General features: G+C 47.7%; 1 protein-coding gene across 1 annotated transcript in view; it reads right to left on the reverse strand.

The window, feature by feature from the left end:
• Positions 1-6295: 6295 nt before the first annotated feature.
• ANKS6 (ankyrin repeat and sterile alpha motif domain containing 6) overlaps positions 6296-25196 on the reverse strand; it is a 51032-nt gene continuing 32131 nt past the window's right edge. The window contains exons 12-16 of the mRNA XM_052644770.1: positions 23481-23667; positions 18536-18603; positions 16088-16204; positions 8838-8934; positions 6296-6486 (exon numbers count right to left, since the gene is read on the reverse strand). Coding sequence (XP_052500730.1) covers positions 6296-6486; positions 8838-8934; positions 16088-16204; positions 18536-18603; positions 23481-23667 — 660 coding nt within the window. The remainder of the gene's footprint in view (positions 6487-8837; positions 8935-16087; positions 16205-18535; positions 18604-23480; positions 23668-25196) is intronic.

The following is a 25196-nucleotide window of genomic DNA, read 5'->3' on the forward strand; positions in this document are numbered from 1 at the left end:
GGGATCTTCCCCACCCTGGGATCCAAGCCATGTCTCTTGCGTCTCCTGCATTGGCCAGTGGATTCTTTACCACTAGTGCCACCTGGGAAGCCCTAAGAATCCTGGAGTAGGTTGCCGCTTTCTTCTCTAGGGAATCTTCCTGACCCAGGGATAGATCCCATGTCTCCTGCATTGCAGGAGGATTCTTTAACACCGAGCCACCAGGGAAGCCCCTTGCTATGCGATTAACAAATATTTTCCAATCGCTCTTTCAGTTCATTTGGACGGTGCATCCCTGGCCCTGTTGCAGTTCCATAACCTAGCTCCTCTGGCTGCTCAGGGTTCCTTAATGTGGCTGTGCTGAGTTGCAGTTCCAGCAGAGCACAAACATTCCCTGCACTTCAGCTAGTGAGGAAGAGCTCATGTGGCCCTGACCCTCCAGGAACAGAGGAAATGAGTGATTACAACAGCTGGTGACCCACAGACATTTATCCAGTGCCCAACATAGTACTGAGCACTGGACTCGAAGTTAACCCTTGCCCTGCCTTATGAGCCAGGACTGTCACCACCCCAGTGGATCATAAGCTCTGCCAAGAAACTTTGATTTGCCCTCTGGACATCCCCAGTGCCTAGGACAGTGCTCCATCAGCGGATTTCCCCGACTGTCCAATGGTTAAGACTTCCAGCTTTCACCGCGGTAGGGGTGTGAGGGTGTGGTTGGGGGTTGGGAGGGTGTGGTTAGGGAATCTAAGATCCCGCTTGCCGCGTCATGCGGCAAACAACAAAATCCCACAGATTTCGCTTACCTGAGGAAGCTGCCACCATGTATACAACATGCTGGCAAGTCTGCTGCCTCCGGTGGCCTGACAGACACTCCCCCAGAGGATTCCCTCCGACTCAGGCTTTCGGCCACTGTCCCTTATGAATAGTAAAGTTAGTTTTCCCTGAAATCACCTCACCAATGAAGCGAACCTACAGAAGCTTCAGGAACTCTGGAGTATAGTCTCCAGTTCTAGGTTCTTCCTTAGAGCTTAACTTCCTCTCCACACATGCACAGCCTCACACTCATAATGCCCCAGCTCAGAGGCCGGCCTCCGTAGGCGCAGACTCTGAGTACACACTGGCCTGCAGCGCCTAGTTTAGGCAATGGTCTGGGGGTGGACACCCCCGGCAGGGCAGGGAAAGTGGAACTGGGCAGACGGCGGCAGGGGCCTTGTCACCGGAAGCGCAGAGGCTGGTGGTGGAAGTGGGCATCAGAGGCACTGGGGCCCGTCGGTGGACTGAGCGTCCAAGCCAGTGCTGAAGCTTTTCTGAAAACGCTCATCTGTGACTCAAAGGGAGTGTTTCTTATTGTGAGGAAAGTGGAGACAATTATTCTGTTGAAGGAACTACAAACAAGTGAAGCAGAGAAGCCCCGAGGCCCTTGGAGATAGGAAATGAGGCCAAGAGAAGAGGCTGGAGGGCAAAGGAGCACGAAGTGCCTCAGGGAGCAGGCCCACCTTCCCCAGGGGCTCGCTTCCCCCAGACCCCAGACAAGGGCAGCCCCACCTCATTCTGCCTGTTTTCTGCGCGGGGCTCTGGTTGGGACCTACAGTCCATCTAGACACCTCTGATGAAGGGGACAGAAAGGTGTGTGTACATATGTGGAGGGGGGCAGGGGGCGGAGGGGAGGGCGCAAGACCCTACGGTGGTTACCTATCCTTCACACTGAAGAGCAAGGGCAAGAAGGTGAACACTGACAGAAGGGTGGAAGACCAGCCAGGTCATGAGCTCTCCTTTTCTTCCTTTTTTAAAAATTACAGCAAAAAATATGTAAAATTTTACTATTTTAACCGTTTCTTAAAGTGTACAGTTCAGTGGCACTAAGCACATCCACAATGTTGTATTGATACACCCATCACCATTATCTAGTTCCAGGGCTTTATCCTGACCCCAAAAGGAAATTGCCTACACATTAAGCAGTGCCCCCCCCCCCCATTTCCTCAGTCCCCAAATCTCAGCTTTCCATCTCTATGGATTGACCAATTCTATACATTTCATATAAATGGAAATCACATACTATTGTGGTCTTTCGTGTCTGGCTTCTTCTTTACTTGGCTTTTTTCAAATTTTGTCCATGTTGTAGTGTGGATCATTACTTCTATGGCTGAACAACACTGCATTGTGTGGTTAATCCCACTTTTGCCTATCCATTCATTTATTGATGGCCATTTGGGTTATTTCTACCTTGTGGCTATTGTGAATTGTGCTGCTATGAATATTTGCATACAGGTTTTTGCTCAACTATCTATTTTCAATTCTTTGGGGTAGGAGTAGAGTTGCTGGGTCATATGGAAGTTTGATATTTATTGAGGAACCACTTCCCCTTCTTTTTACAGATTTTCACAGACTCAGGAGGCTGGGACTCAGAAGTGAGCTAGAAAAATGTTTCTCAGATTTTGGATTTCACACACCTGTAAAACTAAAACTACCATTACCACCATCCCCACCCTTCAAAGTAATGGCGACTTGTGTCCGGAATAAGGCCAACCTCATAAAATGAGTATATTTCAAGTCAGGTAAACTCTTTGCCTTGTACTTGTTTTCCTATCACCTCCACCATTGGGTCGTTTGGCAAACACTTGCCTGGTCCAATCTGCATCCAAAGTCTGAGTTTCCCTCTCCAGCTGCCCTGGGCTTGAGCAGCCTCTGGGGACCCATCTGGGGGATGCTCTTCCTTCTAGGTAGCCCTGGTCCCTGGAATGTTCTTCCTCATGGAGAGTTGGTCCTACTCCCATGGTCTCCCCAGGCTTTGCTCCCCACTCTGGGGGTCTCACAGACATTGGCCTCATTTCACTTGTTTTGGGACTGGGACCTATGCAACTTTCTGTTTCCCAAATGCTCCATAGGGCTGAACACAGCCAACATGAGACACTGAGAGCAGAGGAGGTGGACATGAGGGAGTCCCCCAATTTGTGAAGATTCTCAGCATTTCTGAGAGAATCTCCAAGCTGTATGGGTGTGTGTGTGCATGTGTGTATGTGTATATAGTATTATAGTATTTCATAAACACCTCTCCTCCTAGAAAAGTTGTGAACAAGCTATAAAGACTAACAAAGTTTTGTTTTGTGGTTGGCTTGGCTGATCCCAGTTCAACATTTCTGTGTGGAAAGTCAGCAAGATAGCATGGGGAAAATTCAGAGCTGAGGCCTGCATTCAAATAAAACTTCCCCCATTACAGGGTGACCTTGGTGAGGTTAATATGTGTGCCACACTCACCAGATTGGCGGAAAAGGGGTTTTAAGGCAGACTCATGAGATTACCATGAAGGTGAGGCTACAAAAGTGCCCAGCACACCATAGGTACTTGCTCCATAACAGTTCTCAACGGAAGAAATCTGAGCAGCATGTTATAGCTTCTATGAGCAAAATCAAAGTGAGAAGACATTATTTCATATACATCTGGCAAACAAAAATCCTTCAAAGAATCAAGTCCCTGTATGAAAAAGCAATAACAGAAAGAAGTGTTTGACGGTAAGGAACATGGGAACACACAACAGGGCTGAAACGAAATAGCACTTCGGTCTCTTATCAGAGGATCCAGTGGCTCTGCTGAGGTCAAACCCTGTCCCCGCCACCTGGACAGTGGGAACCAGGCCTCCCAAAAGATGGCCATGCCGTGTGTCCGTGAGCCCCAGGGAGGCAGTTCCAGTGGGAACTGGGAGGCACCTTACACGGAAGGGAGTTGGCTCAACCCACTGGGCAGGAAGGACCCTGAGGAGGGGCCCTGGGAAGGAAGCTGAAAAGGGGACTTACCACCTACCTCCCCTAGGGAGGAGATTCAGTCCCTGGCTGGTCCTGCAGAATTTGGTATCGACTTCAACAGGGGCTTCCTCAGTGGCTGAGGGTAAAGCGCCTGCATGCAATGCAGGAGACCCGGGTTCAATCCCTGGGTTGGGAAGTTCCCCTGGAGAAGGAAATGGCAACCCACTCCAGTATCCTTGCCTGGAGAATCCCATGGATGGAAGAGTCTGGTGGGCTAAAGTCCATGGGGTCGCAAAGAGTCGGACACGACTGAGCAAGCTCACTTCACTTCACTTCAACAGGGAAAGAATCAGGACTCTTGATATGCTGAATAGGATCTGTCATCTGATTATCTCGCCTGAAAAAAGTACAGGTGGTGCTTTACAACACCTTCAGTCTGGGCTGCAGAATCTTCCTAGGAAGGGTCCCAAGCCCTTGAAATGTGCTTTCTTGGAAGGTCAGTGTAGATGTCCACAACTGTCTAGCCCGGGTCTGGCCTGCTTGGCAGTGTCCATAGGCAGCTCTGAGGCAAGAACAAACTGGAGGGGTTTCCTGCTTCCTTTTTGCCCTGGATCAGCTCCTGCAATCAGGCTGGAAGGCCTTCCTGCTGTTTTCTGTCCACCTTGGTGGGAACCCCAGTGACATAAACGCCAGAGTCGGCCACAGCTGGAGGGTGGGGATCCACCTCCAACCCTCACCGCTTCAGGGCTCCAATGCCAGCAGAGCCACCCAAGCTGCGGCTATCTCTGCCTGGATGCTGCTGCTTCCGGCCTCACCCACCTGGCCCGACTACACCAGGGCAAGCAGGAGTAGGCAGAGGGATTAACAGACAGAGAAGATTTCAAATAGGCAACCATCGTGGAGATTTCTCACATCTGGAGAGCTCCACATAGTGTGAAAAGGGTCTTCACCTTCATCTGACCCTCAGAACACTCCCCCCTGGGAACCAAAAGGGAAACTGAGGCCCAGGGAGGGGAAGAAACACAGCACCCATTAAGATGAGGCTGAGCCAGAACCCAGTGCCAGGACTGGCTATAGATTCGGTGCTATGCATTCACAGAAAGGAATCAAAAATTGGAATGACAGGTATCAACCCTGGGATTTCTTTGGAAGGAATGATGCTGAAGCTGAAACTCCAGTACTTCGGCCACCTCACACGAAGAGTTGACTCATTGGAAAAGACTTTGATGCTGGGAGGGATTGGGGGCAGGAGAAGAAGGGGACGACAGAGGATGAGATGCCTGGATGGCATCACTGACTCGATGGACGCGAGTCTGAGTGAACTCTGGGAGTTGGTCATGGACAGGGAGGCCTGGCGTGCTGTGATTCATGGGGTCGCAGAGTCGGACACGACTGAGCAGCTGAACTGAACTGAACATACCCCAGACAATGTTAAACCCATAAATGTCATACACTGCCTGCCTTCACACACACTGTCCCCCCAACTGGGGAGCACTTTCTCTTCCCCACCTGCCAGCTGTGCTGACTCACCCTTTTGGACCCAGTCTTTCGAACAGGGCGCATCCAAGCCAACCTGAGCTGTCACCCACAATGTCCTCACCTTTATAAAGCACACACCTTTATGATGATTCCTCATAGGCACCTACGTGCTTGTCTCCTCTAAGATACTGTGGATTCTTTGAGAGCAGAGGTGTTTTTCATCTCTGAATGCAAAGCACAAGCAGAGGATGGGCACAGGGTAAATGCTCAGTAAATGTACGGTGAATGAAAAAGTAAATGTCTTCTTGCAAAACCTGCGGCCTCCATGTAATGGTCTAGTGCTGAAGCAAGGAGGTGGGAGCCTTCTCCAGGCCACTGGGGACAGGGCTCACATGCAGCACTTGCCAGACAGCACACTGTACCAGCACTGGGAAATGATGCTCTGACCCTGCAGGAGACGCCCTGGATGCAGAACCCCCCGAGCAGGATCCCGCTCAGATCCTCTCCATCAGAGGATGCCCTCACCATGATGTCCCACTGCCATGCAGACAACTGCTGGGAAGAGGCAGTTTACCAAAGACCCTGGCCCAGCTGAGGGCCTTGAGTGCCCCCTGGGCCCACCCCCAGCTGCTGTGAGGCCTCATGACTGCTGCTGCCGAGTCACAGCAGGGTCTCCCTGACAGTGTTCAAGGGACACTCTTGCAAGAGTGCTGTGAAGCAGCATTCTGTGATCAAACATGTGGGAAATGCTACCAGTCATACTGACTCAATGGACATGAGTTTGAGCAAACTCCAGGAGACAGTGAAGGACAGGGAAGCCTGGTGTGCTGCAGCCTGGGTGGCAAAGAGTTGGCCATGACTGAGCTACTGAACAATGATAGTATGACCCCCTTGAAGAGATTCTCCCATGTGTGGCGTTCTAAGGATTCTGAGGTGTATATAGCAAAAATTATGTGACTGGGTTCTGACCCAGTATCTGCCTAACCTATTAAATACAGAGCCTCACCCCCACTGTCACATATACACTCCCTCTCCCTTTATTTTTTATAAAAAAAAAAAAACAAAACCTGTTAACATTCTATGGAAATAGGGTTTCAAGGAACATACTTTGAGAAATGCTGACGGGTCACGTCATAGGGCCACCAGAAGTGGGTGACCATGGTCCAGAAAGGGTGCCAAGGATCTCTCGCCAACCAGTCCACAAACTTCCCAGGAAGAAAAGACTCAGAACCACCAGTCCAGTGAAAAAGACGAAGGAAGCAGCTGCTGTGAGCCTGTTTCCCATCTGCCAAATGAGAATGAGCAGACTCTCTGTCTGGGGTCACTAGATGAGACCTTGGAGGTGTGCATTTGTGGAAAGCTGACTCCCAGCACAGCTCCTGCGTGTCACACAGATTCCATCAAACTTACCCAAGTGACAGCTGTGCACAGGAGTGATGAAAAGGGCAGGAGAACAGCGAAGAACGGACACACAAGCTCACAGCACCTAACTCAGGGGTCCACGCGTATTTTAGGGACAAACAACCCTACACATACTGATAAGCTCTGAAGATATGAATACATTAAAACCATGAGAATCCCTGGTGCCTCTAGCCCCAGGAGTCTATGAGAGTCGGCAAAAGCATGGGCCCAGAAGCCCACTAGACGCAGGTCTCAGCCAGCTCCGTTCCTTCCTGGCTGGGGAACTGGCCTGCAGCTCCACTCCTCTGTGTCTGTGTCCCCAGCATGCAGGATGGGGTTAAACCATGCCAGCCCCCAGGCTGGTGATGAGGAGAGATGACACTGGAGTCCAGCAGCTGCACAAATAGGTGCTCAACGATTGTGTCTCCTTAGAGAAGGTTGGGATGCGAGGAACACTTATAAAGGCATCTGTCAGTGATGTCTAAAACAAAACTTCTTTCTCTAGTCATGTGGGAAGTTGGCTTCTACAGGTGGGAGGATGAGAGGATGAAGGAGGAATAGCACCTGCTGGATCAACGGACGGGAGGGAGAACACGATGAGACTCCAGGAAGCACGGTCATGACTGCCTCTAGCCAGCAGAGGGGGAAGGGGCGCTCATGGCCAGGAGAGGGAGAGATGAGAAGCTGTACCTCCTAAGGAGACCAGTATGCAGCCAAGCAGAGATCACAGTAAAGGTCACAGCTCTGCAAAGGCTCCCATCCACTGTGCCTGTCCTACAGATCAGGTATTGGATGCACGCTGGCTCTAAGCACCAGCAGAGAAGCCAAGTTACCTGACCCTGGCCACACAGCTGGCCAGCCACGGGGCTGGACCAGAACCCTGAGCCTGAGTCCAGGGCACACGCTCCTTCCACTTGTCCATGCTCCCCCTCAGGACAGGACCATCCATTCACATCTTCTCTTACTGTCAGGGTCCTCAAGGGTGGGGACTGGATCTGACTCATCTCAGCACCCCCAGCACATGGCAGAAATGCAGCAAGTGTTGGTCGAATGAATTACATGCTTGAAAACATTTCAGACATCTGTTGGACCTAAAAGTCAAAGTCCCTTTCCCAGAATATGACACAGTAGAAAACTACACTAGCTGATTCCCTCCTGAGGAATGTAGCTTGAAGGAAAAATTCCAAATTCGCCTAGAAAATGTGAGCACCTAAGTCCTTCTACAATGTAATATAAGAGTCTTCTGCTCCCACTCAAAGTGGAAAAGCCCTACAGTGTTATGGGGTGAGCAGCGTGTAATATCAGAACATTGTCTTGCCTGACCACAGACAAGGAGACTGAAGGTCAGGAAGGAAAAGAGATTCCTCAAGGTGACACCTTGGGCCTCCCCCTTTTTCCTATATAAAAGGCTGCCTTTGAAAGAAAGAAAATGGATTCAACATACACATCCTGAACAGCTGTTGTGTGTTGTCTGCAGCAGGTGCAGAGACGTGCCAAAGCAGAGTCATCACACAGAACAGTAAGGGCCCCCGGTGGCTGGAGGAGTGAGTTCTGTGTAAGGGAGCTGAGAAAGGCTTCATTTATTTGATAGGCGACATTAAGGACCATTAGGGATATGTTAGAAGGTCTAAGGGAAGATATGGAAGAGTGGCTAATCTTGCCCCCAAATATGTGTTCCCCCATCTAAGTACAGAGTTCTGTATTGTGAGGCCACTACCTGAACAGTGACTACACTTCCCAGTCTCCTCTGCATCCAGGTGGGGCCACGTGACTATGAGTGGCCGATGGGACATGAGATGGAGGAACCAATGGAATGTGAGCAGTCAAGAGCAAGACAGCTAAGAATTGGTTATATGCCTTCTTCACCATCCCCTTCCCCTCTGCCAGCCAGAAACAAAGACTTGGAAGCTCCCAGGAACGGCAGAGCCATAGATGAAAAGAGCAGGGTCCCTGAATCACCATGTGCTTCTGCCAAGCAGAAGCAGCCAGACTGGACTTCATGGGAGAAGAAGTCTCTACCGTGTCAGACTTTTGTTACAGCAACAAGCATCACCAACTACTACAGCAGGGAGGGGGAAATGGGTGTTTCGGGACTAAGGCACAGTGGTGTGTCAAGGCATAGTGTGTTTCAGGGAATGGGGAAGGTCTGATGATGGCGGGAGCATCGGCCATGTGAAGAGGATACTGAGATTCAGAAAGCTCACGCTGCTGACCACAAGGAGGAGGGTCACGTACAGGGATTGTTTCCAGGGGCCCTGGTGTTGCTGGCGCTACTCTCGAAGGAAGAGTGGAAATTGTGAATGGTTTCCTGTAAAATCTGTCTCTCGCGTCCCTGTGGAGGAAATTGAAAACAGACACAGAAAGTCTTGTTAAATCTTTTAACCATTAATTCAGTTGACACAGTCCTGTTAACATTTAACTCATACTTGAAAAACCCATGGGCGTCTTGGGGAAAACAAATTACCTAATTGAAAGAGCACTGGGTTTAATAAAAACATTCTGAGTCAGCACCCACAAACACAGCATGCCAGGGCTGGAGAGCCCCCCAAGATGCAGAGGTCCAATCTCCCAGAGAAGGATGGGCAGCAGAACCCAGAGAGCAGGCATGACTTATCCTGGGTCATTTGGCCCAGAAAGGACATCTCCTACCCTGCCCTGCTCTGTGCATATTTCCAGACATCATATTTCCAGGGAATTTTCCAGGAGCCGAACTTTCTGATACAGACTCAGAGTCTGAACTGCCTTGACTCCCCCTTGTCCAAAAGATGACAGGTCTGTCTCCATAGTGATTCACTTCTCACCCCATCCTTGCAGATTCCCCTCCTAGTTGCCACCCTTTACACACACATTTTAAGATGGGAAAAGAGGGGGGATGTGGACATTTCTTTAAGTCCAAAGAACATCTTCACTGAACACATAACTGAGAGGCCGTAATACACAGAGATTAATAACAGAGACTGGAATCAAACAGCCTGGGTTCAAATCCCAACCCCTCCCATTTACAAGCTGGGTTACCTTGAGCTAGGTACTTCATCTCTCTGCAACTTAATTTCTATAAAATGAAGATGATAATCGTAACTCAAAGGGTGCTGCTGACACTGGGCTGTGGGTGGGTAGCAGGAGGTTGGCATGTCCTGACCTCAGAGGGCACCAGTGTAAATTTAAAAAATTTATTTTTAAACCAACAAATACATGTGGTCAAAATCTAAAGTAAAATAGATAGCCAGTGGGAGTTTGCTGTATAACACAGGGAGCTCAACCCAGTGTTCTGTGAGAACCTAGAGGGGTGGGATGGGATGGGAGATGGGAGGGAGGTTCAAGAGGGAGGGGACATATGCATGCCTGTGGCTGATTCATGATGACGTAGGGCAGAAACCAGCACGATATTGTAAAGCAAGTATCCTTCAATAAATTTTTTTTAAAAATAAAGCAAATTAAAAGTGAATAATCTCTGGGAAACTATTCCCTGCCAAGAGTAGGGGGGGTAAAAAACCTCTGCCAAACATGACTAGACCTTAACCTTCCTCTTCTTTCATTTCATGGACTGCCATTTCCAGATCCCCAAGCAGGGACCTCTGCTGCTGATGAGGCTCCTGGACACCCGGAAGGGCAAGAGGAGTCCCCCTTCACACAATCCATCCCAGACACCTGGAAAAGTGCCTTCAGGATTCCATCAACACACACCTAAAGGCTATGGGGCAAAAGTCAGAACATCAGAGGTGGGGTCAGAGGACCCTGAATCCCTACTCCACCACTCACTCTGTCCCAGGGGTGAGCCCATGCTGCTGAGTTTCTACATCTGTAATAGGGGGAAGGCACTGCATGCTGGTGCTGTGATGTGGCTCAACCTGAGATAATGAGTGGGCGTGACACTGTGCAAACTGCAGAGGGCTAAAAAATAAATAGAGGGGATGACAGCCATGTTATTATTAGACCACCTTAGCCTTAATTGCTTGAGAAATGAGGTCAGGGTGAGACAGGGTTCCAGTGCGCTCCTAACCTCAGGAGTGAGCCGTAGATGATGAAAACCATAATCGCTCCCCGCATCCACAGCTGATTGAAGCTGATAATGATAACTGCCCTTTAAAAACCCCTGGCTTCAAAGGACCATCCAGATAATTCTCAAAAGAAAAAAGCAAATGGCCATTAAAAGTAGAAAAAAAACCACGTTCAGTCTATCTAGTAGTTAAAGAAATGCAAATTAACACAAGGCATACTTCTTGGCCTATCAAATTAATAAAAATTAAAAAGCAAATGGATAGTACCCAGTGCTGGCAAGGGTGCCCCTGGAACTTATATCCACAGCTGGTGCAGATGTTTAGTAGCTCTTTCTGGAAGGTATTTCAGGATGAAGTACTATGTACCTCGATTTAGACTTTTTGACTCCATAATTTCACTTTTTTTTTTTTTTAGGTATCTATTCTGAGGAGATAATTAGAAAGGCTCATACACGAAGTTGCCCACTACAGCACTATTTATAAAAGTTTGGAAGTCTACGTATCCAACAAGTAGGGATTAAAGAAAAATAATTTTAGTACATCTTAGCAAATTTATTTTATTATATTAAAAAAGAGTTCTTAATGACATGGGTAACTGCATATATTTAACATTAAACGCAGTAAGTAGAATATAAAATTATAGATTTAAATTTATCTCAGCCACATAAAGAAAAATACTCAGCACAAAACACTGCAGAGTGATCTTCCCAAATACCAACAGTGTTGGCCTCTGGGTGACTAGATTGTGATTCCTTTGTAAGTTCTTTTCCCCTTTCTGGTACTGCATAAATTTAGTACAACGAATATACACAGCTTTGATAATCACAAAAAAACAGGAATGGAAAGAAGCAATGGCTTAGGACCAATTAAAGGTGAAACTCCGGCTATCATTTCTGGTTAACCTTCTCCAATATACCACTTGTTTGAAACTAACAAACTAATAAGCAGACTCTGCTTATTCGTAACTCGAATACTGAGGTGGGTTCATCAGGAAGTCAAATGGCTTACAGGCTGAGGGGCCACACTGCTTTGCTAATATTCATATGGCTGAGCCAGGTTTTGGGTGAATATTCATTGAGACAAAATTTTTTTTGGCTAAAATATTCAAACATTTTTGATTATGTAAGAAACAAATTTTACATCACAACCCATGTAAACTGATGCAACTGAAACAAGCTTTAGTGTTCTTACCTGCAGAGAATGTTGATATTTTCTACTCTATTCTATTTCCCTTGTTAAAATGCTGCTCATGAACTACTAAAAAATTGATTCCACAAGCCCCCAGTGTGTTGTGGACCACAGCTAGAAAGACATGGGGGCGAGGGGGCAAGGAGAGCTGGGCTTATCCTCTCCCACGTGTCCTGAGTTCTCAGATACGTACAGAGTATTTGAACCACAGTGGGTACTTTCTTGGCCAAGGTTGGGTTTCAGAAGTAAAAGGATGAACGTTAGGAGAAGCTTATGCCCTGGAGCAATCAAAGAGACAGGAGTCGGGGTCAGGCAGGTCCAGCCCAGAAGAGAAGCGGCCCCGGGCATACAAAGAGCTCTTAGAAGCCACACTCAGTCTGAGAAATACTTTGCTCTTTCTAAGAAGCAGCACAGACTTGCAATGGTGACCTAGAGTAGGGAAGATACACTTGCTTTTGTGACATTCAGCTTCTCCCAATCACACCTTTGCTCTCAGATACAGTTGATACACATGGTCCTCATTTCCACAGGATTCTGTCTGGCACAGCTGACCCTCCAATAACAGGGCTATTACAGCGATCGGTTCAGATCAGCCTCTTCCCTTTGCACCAATCTCCATGGGGAATCGCTTGACTTTGCAGGGTGGACACTGCCTGTGGGGAGGACATGGATGTCTTGGCATGTTGGAAGCATCTGGGATCTTTCAGCTGGGAGGTGGTCAGCTGAGGGCCCCAAGGAAGATCACTGTTATGGGTTAAATGTTTGTGTCCTGTGTTGAAACCCTAACCCCTCAAGTGATGGAAGGTGATTAGAATTAGGTGAGGTCATAAGGGTGGGGCTCCCGTGATGCCATCTGTGTCCCTATGAGAAGAGAGAAAGAGAGATTTTGCTTCTATTTTGGGCCACATGAGGAATTGAGAAGGTGGCTACGTGCAACTTGGAAGAGGAGCCTCACCAAACTCAACCACTCTGGCACCCTGATCTTGGACTCCCAGTCTCCATACTGTGAGAATTAAACTTCAATTTATAAGCCACCCAATCTAAGGTACTTTGTTTTGCAGCCTGAACTATGACAATCACCAACAGCTGTTACTCTGCTTCTGTTGATGGGGCCCTGTTTAGTAAATAAGGAGAAGGGGGAGGCCAATGGATTTGAGAGAAAACTATAAAAAATGTCCTAGTCTCTACAGACTTTAAGAAAAATATCCTCCTTTGGAGTGGGGCTCAAGACGTCGTATCATCCACTCTGAAGATGACTATTAAGTTGCCTAAGATTTGCAGACCAACCCTGTGTGTATTCTTTTTGTGATTCTGAACCAAAGAGGCCATGGCCACAGACGGCAGAGGGGAGGTTCCAGAAATGCTGGCAGTTATCACCTACCAAGACTCAGACCCTGCTCCAATGACACCCAGCTCCGGTCTTTCCACGCCCTCTAAGGTCCTTACTGGCCCTCCATATAGAACCTCTTTTGTCCTTCCTTTTTGACTGGTCTAGGCTTGGCTTTCCTCACCTCCATCCTCTCCTTGGCTCACACGTCTGGCCCTTGCAGGCCTGAAGAAGGAAGGGTCCTAACTCCTGAGCTAGAGCCTCCTCACTATTACCCACCTTGTCCTCTCATACGAGCCTCTGTGTACTTGACTGGGTTACCCCCGACCACACTGGGAGCCCCAATCTGTCCCCTCTGGCCTCCTCTCACACCAGGTTCCTTGCACTCCATGATTCAGCTACTTCTTTAGTTCTTTTCATTAATTAATTTTTTAAAACTTTTGGCCACACTGCACAGCATGTAGGATCTTAGTTCCCTGACTAGGGACTGAACCCGTGCCTCCTGTAGTGAAAGCCTGGAGTCGTAGGGACCACCAGGGAAGTCCCCTTTAGTTCTTTAAATACACCACACATGCCAGTGCAGGCCCTGTGCACATATGCTTCCCTCCGCCTGTACCCTTCTTCTACCCCTGGGCCAGGTGGTTCTTATCTTCCTTCAGATGGCGGCCCTCCTGCCCTTCTCCAGGGATGTCTTCCAGGCCCTTGCCTTACCAGGCCCCACCCTCTCACCGGGAGCTCTCACAGCACAGTTTGCCTCTCCTGTGCAGCTCTCCTGCCCTTCTCCGGGGATGTCTTCCAGGCCCTTGCCTTACCAGGCCCCACTCTCTCACCGGGAGCTCTCACAGCACAATTCGCCTCTCCTGTGCTTGTGGATTATACCAAGACAGGACAGCACACAGGTCAGGACAGACACTGGGTTCTAATCCTGGGTCTGCCACTTACTGACTGGGTGATTATGGGCAAGTTCTCTGACCTCTCTGTGCCTCAGTTCCCACATCTGTAAACTGGAACCAACTTCAGGGGCCTTCTGTCAGGGTGACATTAATGACTAGACGTGATGTGCTCAGAGTGATTCTCCATGCTTAACACTCACACCTGGCAGAGAGTCAAAGGACAATTTTTTCATGAATAAATCAATGGTCCAAAGACTTTAGTGCTGGCTTCGGGTGATCCACCCACAGTAAGCCACCCTAAGGTTTCTGTTCCCTAGATGAACCCTTCCCAGCAGCCAAGACCTGCCCACCTCCTGCCCTTCACATCTGAGGGAAGAGCAGAAATGGTGCTGGTCTGGGAGTCAGGACTCACAGTCCCTCTCGGAGCCTCTGCTTCCCTCTCTGTAAAGTGAGGCAGTGAGTGTCCTGGACAGGTGACCAGAATCAAGGAAGAAACCTTACAGAGCAGAAAGAACACACAGCAAAGACCTGCAGGAAAACGCTCAGGCTCACAGACATGGGTAGCAATGCCAACCACAACATTTGGAAGGCCCACTTCACAGCCTTGATATTGTTGGTTAGTCTCTAAGTCGTGTCTGACTCTTTTGTGACGCCATGGACTGTAGCCAGCCAGGCTGCTCTGTCCGTGGGATTTCCCAGGCAAGAATACTGGCGTGGGTTGCCATTTCTTTCTCCAGGGGAATCTTCCTGACCCAAGGATTGAATCTGCATCTCCTGCATTGGCAGGCAGATTCTTTACCACTGAGCTAGCAGGGAAACCCACCCCACAGCCTACAGACAAGCAAAACAGTGATGACAACAACGGCAATAAAACCAGCCCCCAACCTGAGTGGGCTAGGGCCGGGTTGGGGAAGGGTGGCAGGGCTGGCTGGAGGAGGAGCTGCCTCCATACAGATCCGCCCTCCCCATCCCCAGCTCTGCTCCTGGGCTGAACAAGGGAAGTGTGAGGGTACCGGCCGCCCAAATTAACTAAGGAAATGTACGTGAAGTGATCTGTGAATGACAAAATGCTACATGGATATTCCCTTGCCATTGTCACTACAGGTCTGATCAATATTTTTGTGCCTACCCGGCAACATATAGGCAGAACCATAAAACAGTCACCATCTCTGACATAACCTCATGTTATGGAACACAGCCTGAGGAACAAGACAACAGAAGAAAAAGCATAAAGGCAGAGAAGTCCACTCCGGTACTATTTATAATGGTAACATCCCATTATTGCCCAGCGAGTGAGGAGCGGTAAGGCAAAGTGTGAAGAAGCATCATGTAAGCAAGTATATTGGTTTGGCCAAAAACTTTGTTCGGGTTTTTCAGTAAGCTGCTATGGAATAAGAGACAAAAAATATCCAGCCCACAGTAGAAGAAAAGGCAGAAGGCAAAGGAATGTGAACAGCCCAAGAGCAACTGTACAGCTGCAGAGTGACCGGTGCCTCGCTTCTGTGTTTTGCTTGCTTTTTGCATCTGTACCTTTGGGTGGGGAACTGCTAATCTTTAGCTTTAAAGCTGACGACAAAAGTGTAGGATGCCAACAATGGCAACAGCGACTGGCAGATCTCTGTGTGCCAGGTGCTCTGCTGAGCATCTCAGTCCTGGCAGTCAGCCCATCACCCCCACCCTCCAGAGCAGAAAGCTAGGCTCAGAGAGGGGTGCGACTTGCCCAGGGTCACTGTAAGTGGAGGAGCTGGGTCAGCCTGACTTGGGGGCCTGTCTTCATCAACTTCCACTGTGCTCCAGAGGGCAAAACTCAGCCCTGTGGGTTGAGATGATTGGAGGGAATATTTAAGCTGGATCTAAAGAGAAACCATCTTATGAGAAGAGAGGCCTGGAAAAGGAACAGACATACTGGAAGGTAGTGACCCACTGGCCGTGTGTGAGCAGGCCAGCCTCCACCAGGCATGTGGGGGAGATAAAATCAGACCATGAAGGTCCTTGGAACACCAGGGCCAAGGATCCTAGTGAAGCTCTCAGCTGTTTGAAACAGAAAAAAAAAGAAAAAAAAAAGACTGGGAACAATACCTTGCCTGCATTCAGTTCAGAAATTGCTGCCAAAATCTGCTGCCTGGATCCATCTGTCTTAATACCCAGCTCCTTCAAGTCACCGTCGGTGAGTGTGAGGAATGCTTCCATATCCACCTGGGGAGAGAGAGGGGGATTTGCTACCATCTGCTCAGTGCCACACCTCTTTTTTTCCCAACCACAACCGGACTATCATGATTATGAGCTATTAGTGCTTATTAGTAGTGAATTAATGATGATTTACTACTTTCAATTCCCGGCTTTATGCTGAATGTTTATTTGAAAATATCATTAAAAATAAAACTCTCCTCAGCTCTTACCCTGGAATTTTTAGAAGTGCATTCTGGAAAGACTCTGAAAACAAAATAAGCAAGGGAAGTCTCTGAGACAGTAATCTGGGTGACCAGAATGGTAGAAAGCCAAGTCCTGCTGATAGAAAGTTCATGGCAATGTTGCTGCGCTTTGAACAGTATGGGATACTGTACAGAAAATATGAGTATATGGCGGTACTCACCGTGTTTACCCCTCAAGGACAAAAGAGATGCAGACTGTGGAAAGACAGAGTGAGAAGAGAAACAAGCAGAAGCAACAGAGGCCAGGAAGACTGTGGAGAACTGAGGCAGAGACGGGCTCGGAAAACGGGCATCTCAAAGCTGTTCGACCCCTGGTTTCTACCGGAGACATTCTAACATTTCTGGCATCCCTGCCGGGGCCTCAGCTCCAGGAGAAGTTTCTCCCCTCTCTTTCAATTTTCATTTTACTTTCCTGGATTTAAAAAAAAAAAATCTTGAGCCAAGTTTGAGTCAGTGGGGAAGTGTCTGCTCCCGCACCCAACACCATGCTCTCTCTGAGATGCAGAGAGGGCCCCTGTGATAACAATAAGCTCCCTGCATCTCTCTGGGCTTTACAGATCACAAGACACTGACAGGCTGAAGGAACAGGTGACGTGGTTTTGATGGAAAACACCTGCCCCCTGACCCTACTGGACACTCCCCTCCCCCCACCATCCCAGACCTGAGGCAGAGACCCCACCCCCAGCCTGCGTGTGGGTCCCCATGGCCAGCTCCTCAGAAAGCGTGGAACACATGAAATAAAAGCATGCAGCCATCTGCAAACAGTAAAGATTTTTTTGATGAGAAAAACTGCCACTGAAGTTTAAGGCATCAAGAAGGTAGGAAGGACAGATTGGATAGGGCAGAAAAGCAAAAAAAAAGGAAGAAAGTCGTGGCACCCCTGACTTCTTCTTGAACCGAAACACATACTCCTTAACTGGGTCTCAAGCTTGCTGGAGACAAGGAGGGATTCTCATGCTACATTAACTGTGACCGTTGTCATGTACTAAACTGGGCACTAGAATGTTCTAAGCCAGTGACTGTACCCTGGTAGCTAATGGGCCCACTGACGAGTTTTATTTTGCTGACAGTAAAAATTTTAACATCTTATTGAGATGTAATTCATTTACCATACAATTCACCCATTTAAAGTGTAAAACTCAATGATTTTTTAGTACAGAGTTGTGTGATCGTCACCACACTTAATTTTAGAGCATTTTCATCACCCCAAAAAAGAAAACCCGTACTCATTAGCAATCACTCCCATTCTCTCCTCCCCACATTCCCTGGCAACCACTAATCTGCTTTCCATCTCTACAGATCTGCCTATTCTGGACATTGCATATAAATGGAGTCATGCCATATGTGGCCTTTCGTGACTAACTTCTTTCTCTTAGCACAGTGTCTTCAAGGCTCATCTGTTTTGTAGAGTGTATCAGTACTTCTTTCTTTTTAATGGCCAAGCTACATTCCAAGGTAGAGTGATAACACATTTTATTTACTCATTCATCAATTGATGGGCATTTGGGCTATTTCTGCCTTTTGGCTATTATGAACAGTGTTGCTGTGAACACTGTGCAAATGTATGCTTTCAATTATTGTGGGTATATACCTACCTAGGAGTGGCATTACTGGGTCATATGGTAATTCTCTTCAACATTTTGAGAAACTGCCAAACTGCAGAACAGTAATTTTTAAAAATGTGATTGTGAGTGCTTTTAGGATTTTGAGTGAGAGCAAATAGGAACTCTCTTAGACTAATACAGTCTCTTTATGTCCAGATACTTCACACAGATTCATTAGAATTTGCTTTTTACCTACTTTAAACCTAAAAGTTGGCTAGGTAATCCCCTTCAACTAAAGGAGAACAGAACAGACACAAACTTTACCACAGAAAGCAGAGCTCAAAATTACAAAATTTTATTATAACACAACAAGCCAGAAGGTCCCCAGGATTTCACTGTTATGAATGAGCCAAATGCGCTGAACACAAATTCTATTTCTTCAGCCATCTCAATGAAAAAGATCAATCCAGGCTTAAAGAATGATGACCTACATATTTAGACAACTGTTTTATGCTAAGATTTAAATGGACACTCAAAAAGAATATTCTTACCTCTTGCTCCTCAAAAATGGGCTGATATTTCTCAAGAGATAATTTCTTAAGGATTCCAGTCAGTTCATCTTCAAGAGGGAAAGAATGTAAAATAAGATATTTTAGAATTTGGTAAAATTGCCTCAAGAGTGATCTTCAAACTTTCATAAAGTCATGGTAATCTTATCTCAAATGAAATTCTACAAGAAGCCCCGACACAGAAAGCAGATCTGCACTGCACTCGGGGTGTGGCTGCAGGTGGGTCTCGAGCCACGTGCTGGTCATACTCCTCCCTCAGGGCAGGCTCCCGGCATTCCCCAAACCCCAGATTGGGCTGTGAAGACAGAGGTGCGGAGCTTCATGGCTAGGCTGACTCTCCAATGGCTGCAAGCACCAAGTTCTTCGAGTTCTAGCTTCTGGGCCCAAAACCCTGCACTCTATCCCAGAACAATTTTAAATTATGATTTCTCAACTGCTGTTAGCTACACTTGGAATAAACACTAAGACTAGCACCCCTCAGCTAGACAGAGAAAGACCTGGAGAGAATAGGCAGGTGGGCCTCAGAGTCAAGGTTTGGTTTAAGCATTTGGAGACTGTGGGCTTCCTGAAGAAAAGGCGGGTCTGAGTGGAACAGGAGAGCCAGATGGACACAAACCAGGGGAAAACAGAAGATCTAGGGTATCAAGTTATCAGAGCAGGGAGGGAGACAGGGAAGGAGACAAGACCAGCATCTGGGGGGCTTAGAGAAACATCCATTCACACATTCAAAAGGAGTTTACCAGACTAGGCACTGGGGACTCAACAGAGACCAAAACAGACCACAAGCAAGCTGACAGGTTGGTAAGCAAAAATAAAGCAGGGTGGGACAGGTTGACAGGGGATGTGAGAATGTTGTTTTATAGAGGGTGGTCAGGGAAGGTCTCTCAGGAGGTGACATTTTAGCAGTAAATGAAGGAGTGAGCTGTGCAGATACCAAGGCGAAGAGCACCAGCAGCATCCAGGCAGAGAGAACTGCAAGTGCAAAGGTCCTGGGGCAGTGGGTGCAGCTTACAGAAGAGTGGACTGGAGGTTAGGTGGTCAGAGGTCCACTCATTCATCATCCAGCAAGGGCTACTGTGCCTACTACTTGCTGGGAATGCAAGTACAGACAGGTCCCTGTGGTAAAGGAACTCAGCGCGACTGGGAAGATATACCGAAGGGGGCGACGGATGATGCTCACCATCAGGCACCCTGTACTGGATACCCATTTGCTCTTAACAACCCCATGCGGCAGACCCTGTTACTGCTCCCACTACAATGAGGAAGTCACAGAAAGCTGGCACCATATCTTAGGTGAGATCACACCACTAGTCCACAGCACAGTGGGGATTCAAACCCAGTGGTTTAGCTACCAGGCCTGTGCCACACGCCACTCTGCCACCTCTCCCACAGGTGGTGAGCACATGGTGAAGGGCATGACTAAGGGGACAGAGAGGACAGCCGACCAGCCCAGGGGACCAGAAAAGCTTCACGGAAGAGCTGCTAATGAGCAACGGTGTTATGAGATTAAATGAGTCCCAGCCCACACATAATCCATTATAGATTCAGGACACCTATAATGCTGTTCCCTCTGTGAGTCTCTCTTCACATTTGCGTGCTGGCTTTCTGGGAGGGGGAATGTACACATATATGTAGACACGTAACCTTACAGCAGATTTTACTCATGTAAGGATGTATGTGCACAATTTATATATGATAATAAATCACATGATACTCTATATTATAAACTTCATACAGCCAATGCCTTCATTGGTTATCAGGCATTTCACTGAATGTCTTCACTGATTTTTGCATCATTCTTGTAGCCAGAGCGAATGAGTAGAGTTCCTACATGAACGCTTGCTGATGCTTCTGTTTAGGTGAAAACGTGAGATGAAATCAAACAACGAAGACGAATGTTGGAACTTCATGTGAGCAACTGTGCTCAAACAGATAAAAGTTTTCAAATCCTGGAAGACTATTTAGACTATTTTCTCAATTTTCAGTGCTGGAACAGCTATAGACATGACACTTTAAGGTTTAGCCTGCATAATTAACATTGTCTAGATGACATCCAGATGATCAATAAAACATTAACTCAAGTCCTGGTGGGTATTTGCTGATTTCCATGGTGTAAATACATCACCATGGCTGATTTCAACCTGCCAATGTCATGTTCCTGGAAACGGAACTGGGAAAGACGCAGAGAAGTAACACATCAGTACACAGTATTCCCACCACGAAGGAAAAAAAGACAAAGAACTTCAAGAGCACAGATATCAGAAAGCAGTAAAAGATTAGAAAATAATATATTTTGATTTAAATGCCACATACCTTAACATGTAGCATAATCAGCTTAATTATAAGTTCATGTAATTTGACTTGTCTATTTTTTAACACATATTTTTGTTGTTGTTGTAACTTGACTTTTAACAGCTGTGTTTAGTTGCCAGCTTATATGTTTTCTTGGAGAAGAAAATGGCAACCCACTCCAGTATTCTTGCCTAGAGAGTCCCGTGGACAGAGGAGCCTGGTGGGCTGCTGTCCATAGGGTCACACAGAGTCAGACACGACTGAAGCGACTTAGTATGCATGCATGCACTAGAGAAGGAAGTGGCAATCCACTCCAGTATTCTTGCCTGGAGAATTCCAGGGACAGAGGAGCCTGGTGGGCTGCCATCTATGGGGCTGCACAGAGCCGGACACGACTGAAGTGACTTAGCAGCAGCAGCAGCAGCATATGTTTCCTATAAATTTAACAATCAGCTCTGGCCCAGCTGCACACTATCTGCTCAGTCCCTGCAGCCCGGCCCGAGCACCGCTCTTCAGTGAAGCCCACGATGATGCTGCCTGCCTTGCTGGTAACACAGGTTTAATCCCACCTTGCGCTATAATCATTTAATGTTGTTATGCAGAATGTATCTGAATCCTCAGCCTGATGAATGACCAGGACACCAGCAAAGTTACAGCTCCCAGGGCTGCCCCAGGCACCTTCACGGAGTGTGTGTGAAGCTTACACGACATTGTCGCCACCTCACCATTTCCTTCAGGAGGAGTGAACAGAGGGACACAGCACGAGCAGGGCAAAGGCTCGCACGTGACCCTTCACCGAGGCTACAGGTTTTCCACAAAAATATCATCAAGGATGGCTCTTTAGTGATGGACTCCAGGCTCTGGTCTGTGATAATCTAATGCCCGCAGGACAAGGGTCTTGCTGCCTCGGGACCCAGGAACCCCAGGAAGCAAAAGTAGGCTTTCTAAGCCAGAGAAGGTAACCTTAAAAAAAAATATGCGCTCTCAAGTCCTCCTCTGTTTTTAATCCCAACGAGGCTTTGCAAAGGTTTCTTCCAATAATGAATGAGAGGGGAGAAGAGTGGGCACAGACCAGTAATCAGATATCCACTGTCTTAACTCTTTGGGAGGAATATGTGGGGCACAAATCCCAGACTGAACCACTAGTTTAGATTCCTGAGGCCTTCCGAGGCAGGAGAGTTCATGGACGGGGAACTTAAGATGCCACACAGAAATTCTCTGGTGGTCTAGTGGTTAGGACTCCACGCTTTCACTGCAGAGGACCCGGATTCAATCCTTGGTTGGGGAATTAAGATCCCACAAGCCACGTGGTGTGGCAAAAAAAAAAAAATCGTTATATGTATATATATAAAGAAAACACAGGGAGGAATGGGGTTGCTAGCCAGCCTCTGAAGCTTCCATAAATGATCGCACTAGATAGTACAAAACAATGAAAGCAGTCCCAAATAAAGAGGATGCCAGTGGTAGTGTACATGTATCAACGCAGTACAGACCATAGCCTGTGCAGTTGATTTCAACTTATCCCTTGCTGGGCAGAATCTGCTCTGCACGCCCTCCCAGCAGCTGCAGTGAGACGCCTGCAAACCACACACACAGTGAGAATCTCCTCGCCTGTCAGACTCATACTGATTGCACCTGCCTGGCCCCTGCTGCTGCTCTCTCATCAAAGCTCTGCTCCCTCCTCTCCCACCCCTGCTCCCAGGAGCCACCAGAGGGCAGTTTTTAAAAGGATGAGTTTCTTCTCTCCTTTATCATTTACGTCTTCACACCTGGGATCTCACTACAGTGCCTCCAACTCCCTCCCTGCTGCCTGATCCATCTCCCTTTCCTCATCACCCCCACTCACGCAGGTTCCTGCTTTTACTTGCCCTCCATCCACTTCCATTTTCCTTTAAGGAGCTACTTCCCTCCCACTCCCAATGCACACAATCTGACCCTAACCAACCCTGGCTCCAAAAGCAGACACGCTCTGCCCTTGGGGACACAGAGATAGCCAAGGATGGGCAAACAACCCAAGTCATTATCAATACAGCCAAGACAGGACAATGATCTTTACCCGTGGGGTTTTGCCCAAGCTGCTAAGAAAGTAGCACACTTTCTACTGGGGTGTCTCGGTTAGTAGGAAGAAGCATGAAGCTGCAGGGGGTATCCCCGCCACCGCTTGAAGAGAGCCTACCTGAAAGATGGGAGTGAAACATTCCAAGGCACATGGATTTAGACATGCTTGAAGCACACCCTAGATACTTCCATTATGAGCCCACAGATGATCAGTGTTTTAGTTTTGTTTGCTTAAATCAGTTTGAATGGAGATTTCACCCCTTGCAACTGATAGAATTCTGATTTGTACAAGGTTCAGGGAAAGGTACATAATGGGTGGTGGAAAAGCAGTTTTACAGGTGTTTATCTGTGTATTTAAACAAAACCAACCTACATTCAGAAACTACTGTATACCTTTTAGGTACATAAACTCAGTGAAAACAAACATGCAAGGTATAATCAGGGAAGGGAAAGATATTTTTGACTGAAAAAACTAAAAAACACCTGACCGAGGATAGCTATAGCAATAAAGGGCACCTGCGAGGTTACCCTGGCAAAAGGGAAGGGTGGGGTCTCAGGACCTTTCAGGGGGACTCACCCTCATCAGTGATGGTGCCACTGCTGGAGCCCCCGCTGCTCTTGGACTGCCGGTGGGATGAGGAAGAGGACACGGAGGACTCGGCCGCGTGCCCCTTGGGAGAAGGAGAAGGCGTGAGGGTGGGGGAGGTGCTTTTGGAGGTAGTGGAGGTTCCAGATGGAGGCCTTTTGCTTGTCTCCAGTTTCTGCTGAAAAGAGTAAGACAAATACATAAGCCATCACCTGGAGGGCAGACATGATTCAAACAGACACCCGCAATAGGGAACACGGGTGATATATGACTCAACAAGATGTCTAACCAGGACTATGAAATCTACTTCATAGAAAACATGCAAAGCAGAAACCTTAATATCAAAACAGTCTCCGGAAAATCCTCCCCTGAGAAGAGACAGGGAAGGGGATGGAAAAAGTGGCACAAGAGGAGCCAGAAAAGCCCGGTCCTAGTCCTGTCCGTAGAAGGCAATGGCACCCCACTCCATGGATGGAGGAGCCTGGTGGGCTGCAGTCCATGGGGTCCTGAAGAGTCGGGCACGACTGAGCGACTTCACTTTCACTTTTCACTTTCATGCATTGGAGAAGGAAATGGCAACCCACTCCAGTGTTCTTGCCTGGAGAATCCCAGGGACGGAGGACCCTAGTGGGCTGCCGTCTTGGGGTCGCACAGAGTCGGACACGACTGACGCAACTTAGCAGCCGCAGCAGCAGTCTTGTCCAGATAGCGGCCAGCGTCATGTCCTTGGCTGAGTCCCCTGACCTCTCACTGCCATGCCGCACTAAGTTGATTCAGTCATGTCTGACTCTGTGCAACCCGATGGACTGTAGCCCACCAGGCTCCTCTGTCCATGGGATTCTCCAGGCAAGAATACTCAAGTGGGGTGCCATTCCCTTCTCCAAGGCATCTACCCAACCCAGGGGTCAAACCCAGGTCTCCCACATTGTAGGCAGATTCTTTACCGTCTGAGCCACCAGGGCAAGTCCTTGAACCCACATCTCTCTGGCATCTCCTGCATTGGCAGGTGGGTCTTTACCACTAGCGCCACCTGGGAAGCCTGATGACTGCTCACTGACCAGCTCTAAATGAAAGTGTGGCTTATTAACACCTGTAGGCCCATTCTGCTCTGGATGTTCCTTCATCTAAACCAGTCACTTTCAACCACCCCCACAGAAGACTTACTATTTTTCCTTTTTATGTGTTGCACACAAAAATGGCCTTTTATTTTGAAATACTTTTGTTTATTTTATAGAAGTACAGTTGATTCACAATGTTGTGCCAGTTTTGGGTGTACAGCATTAGTGATTCAGGTGGGGTTTTTCTTGCAGCTTATATTCCATTATAGGTTATTACAAGATATTGAGTATCATTCCCTGTGCTTATACACAGGGATTTACTGCTTATACAGTAAATTCTTATTTATCTATTTTATATGCAATAGTTCATATCTGTTAATCCCATACTAATTTGTCCCTCCTCACCCCCTTTCATAACCTTAAGTTTGTTTTCTATGTTTGTGAGTACTTCTAGACTTACAATTATGGGAACTAAGAAATTAACTCTGGGATGATAACCATCAGCTAAACTGCTGATGGTACTCAAATATCTGTAGTTGTTTCACTGATTCTTTCTTTGGTCCAGGATTCATGCTCCATTGACCCATTTTGTCTTCTTATACTCCTCCAACCTGTGATAACTCCTTGGTCTTGCCTCGTCTTTTATGAC

This window comes from Budorcas taxicolor, chromosome 8 (assembly GCF_023091745.1).
Source record: "Budorcas taxicolor isolate Tak-1 chromosome 8, Takin1.1, whole genome shotgun sequence".
Classification (NCBI taxonomy): domain Eukaryota; kingdom Metazoa; phylum Chordata; class Mammalia; order Artiodactyla; family Bovidae; genus Budorcas; species Budorcas taxicolor.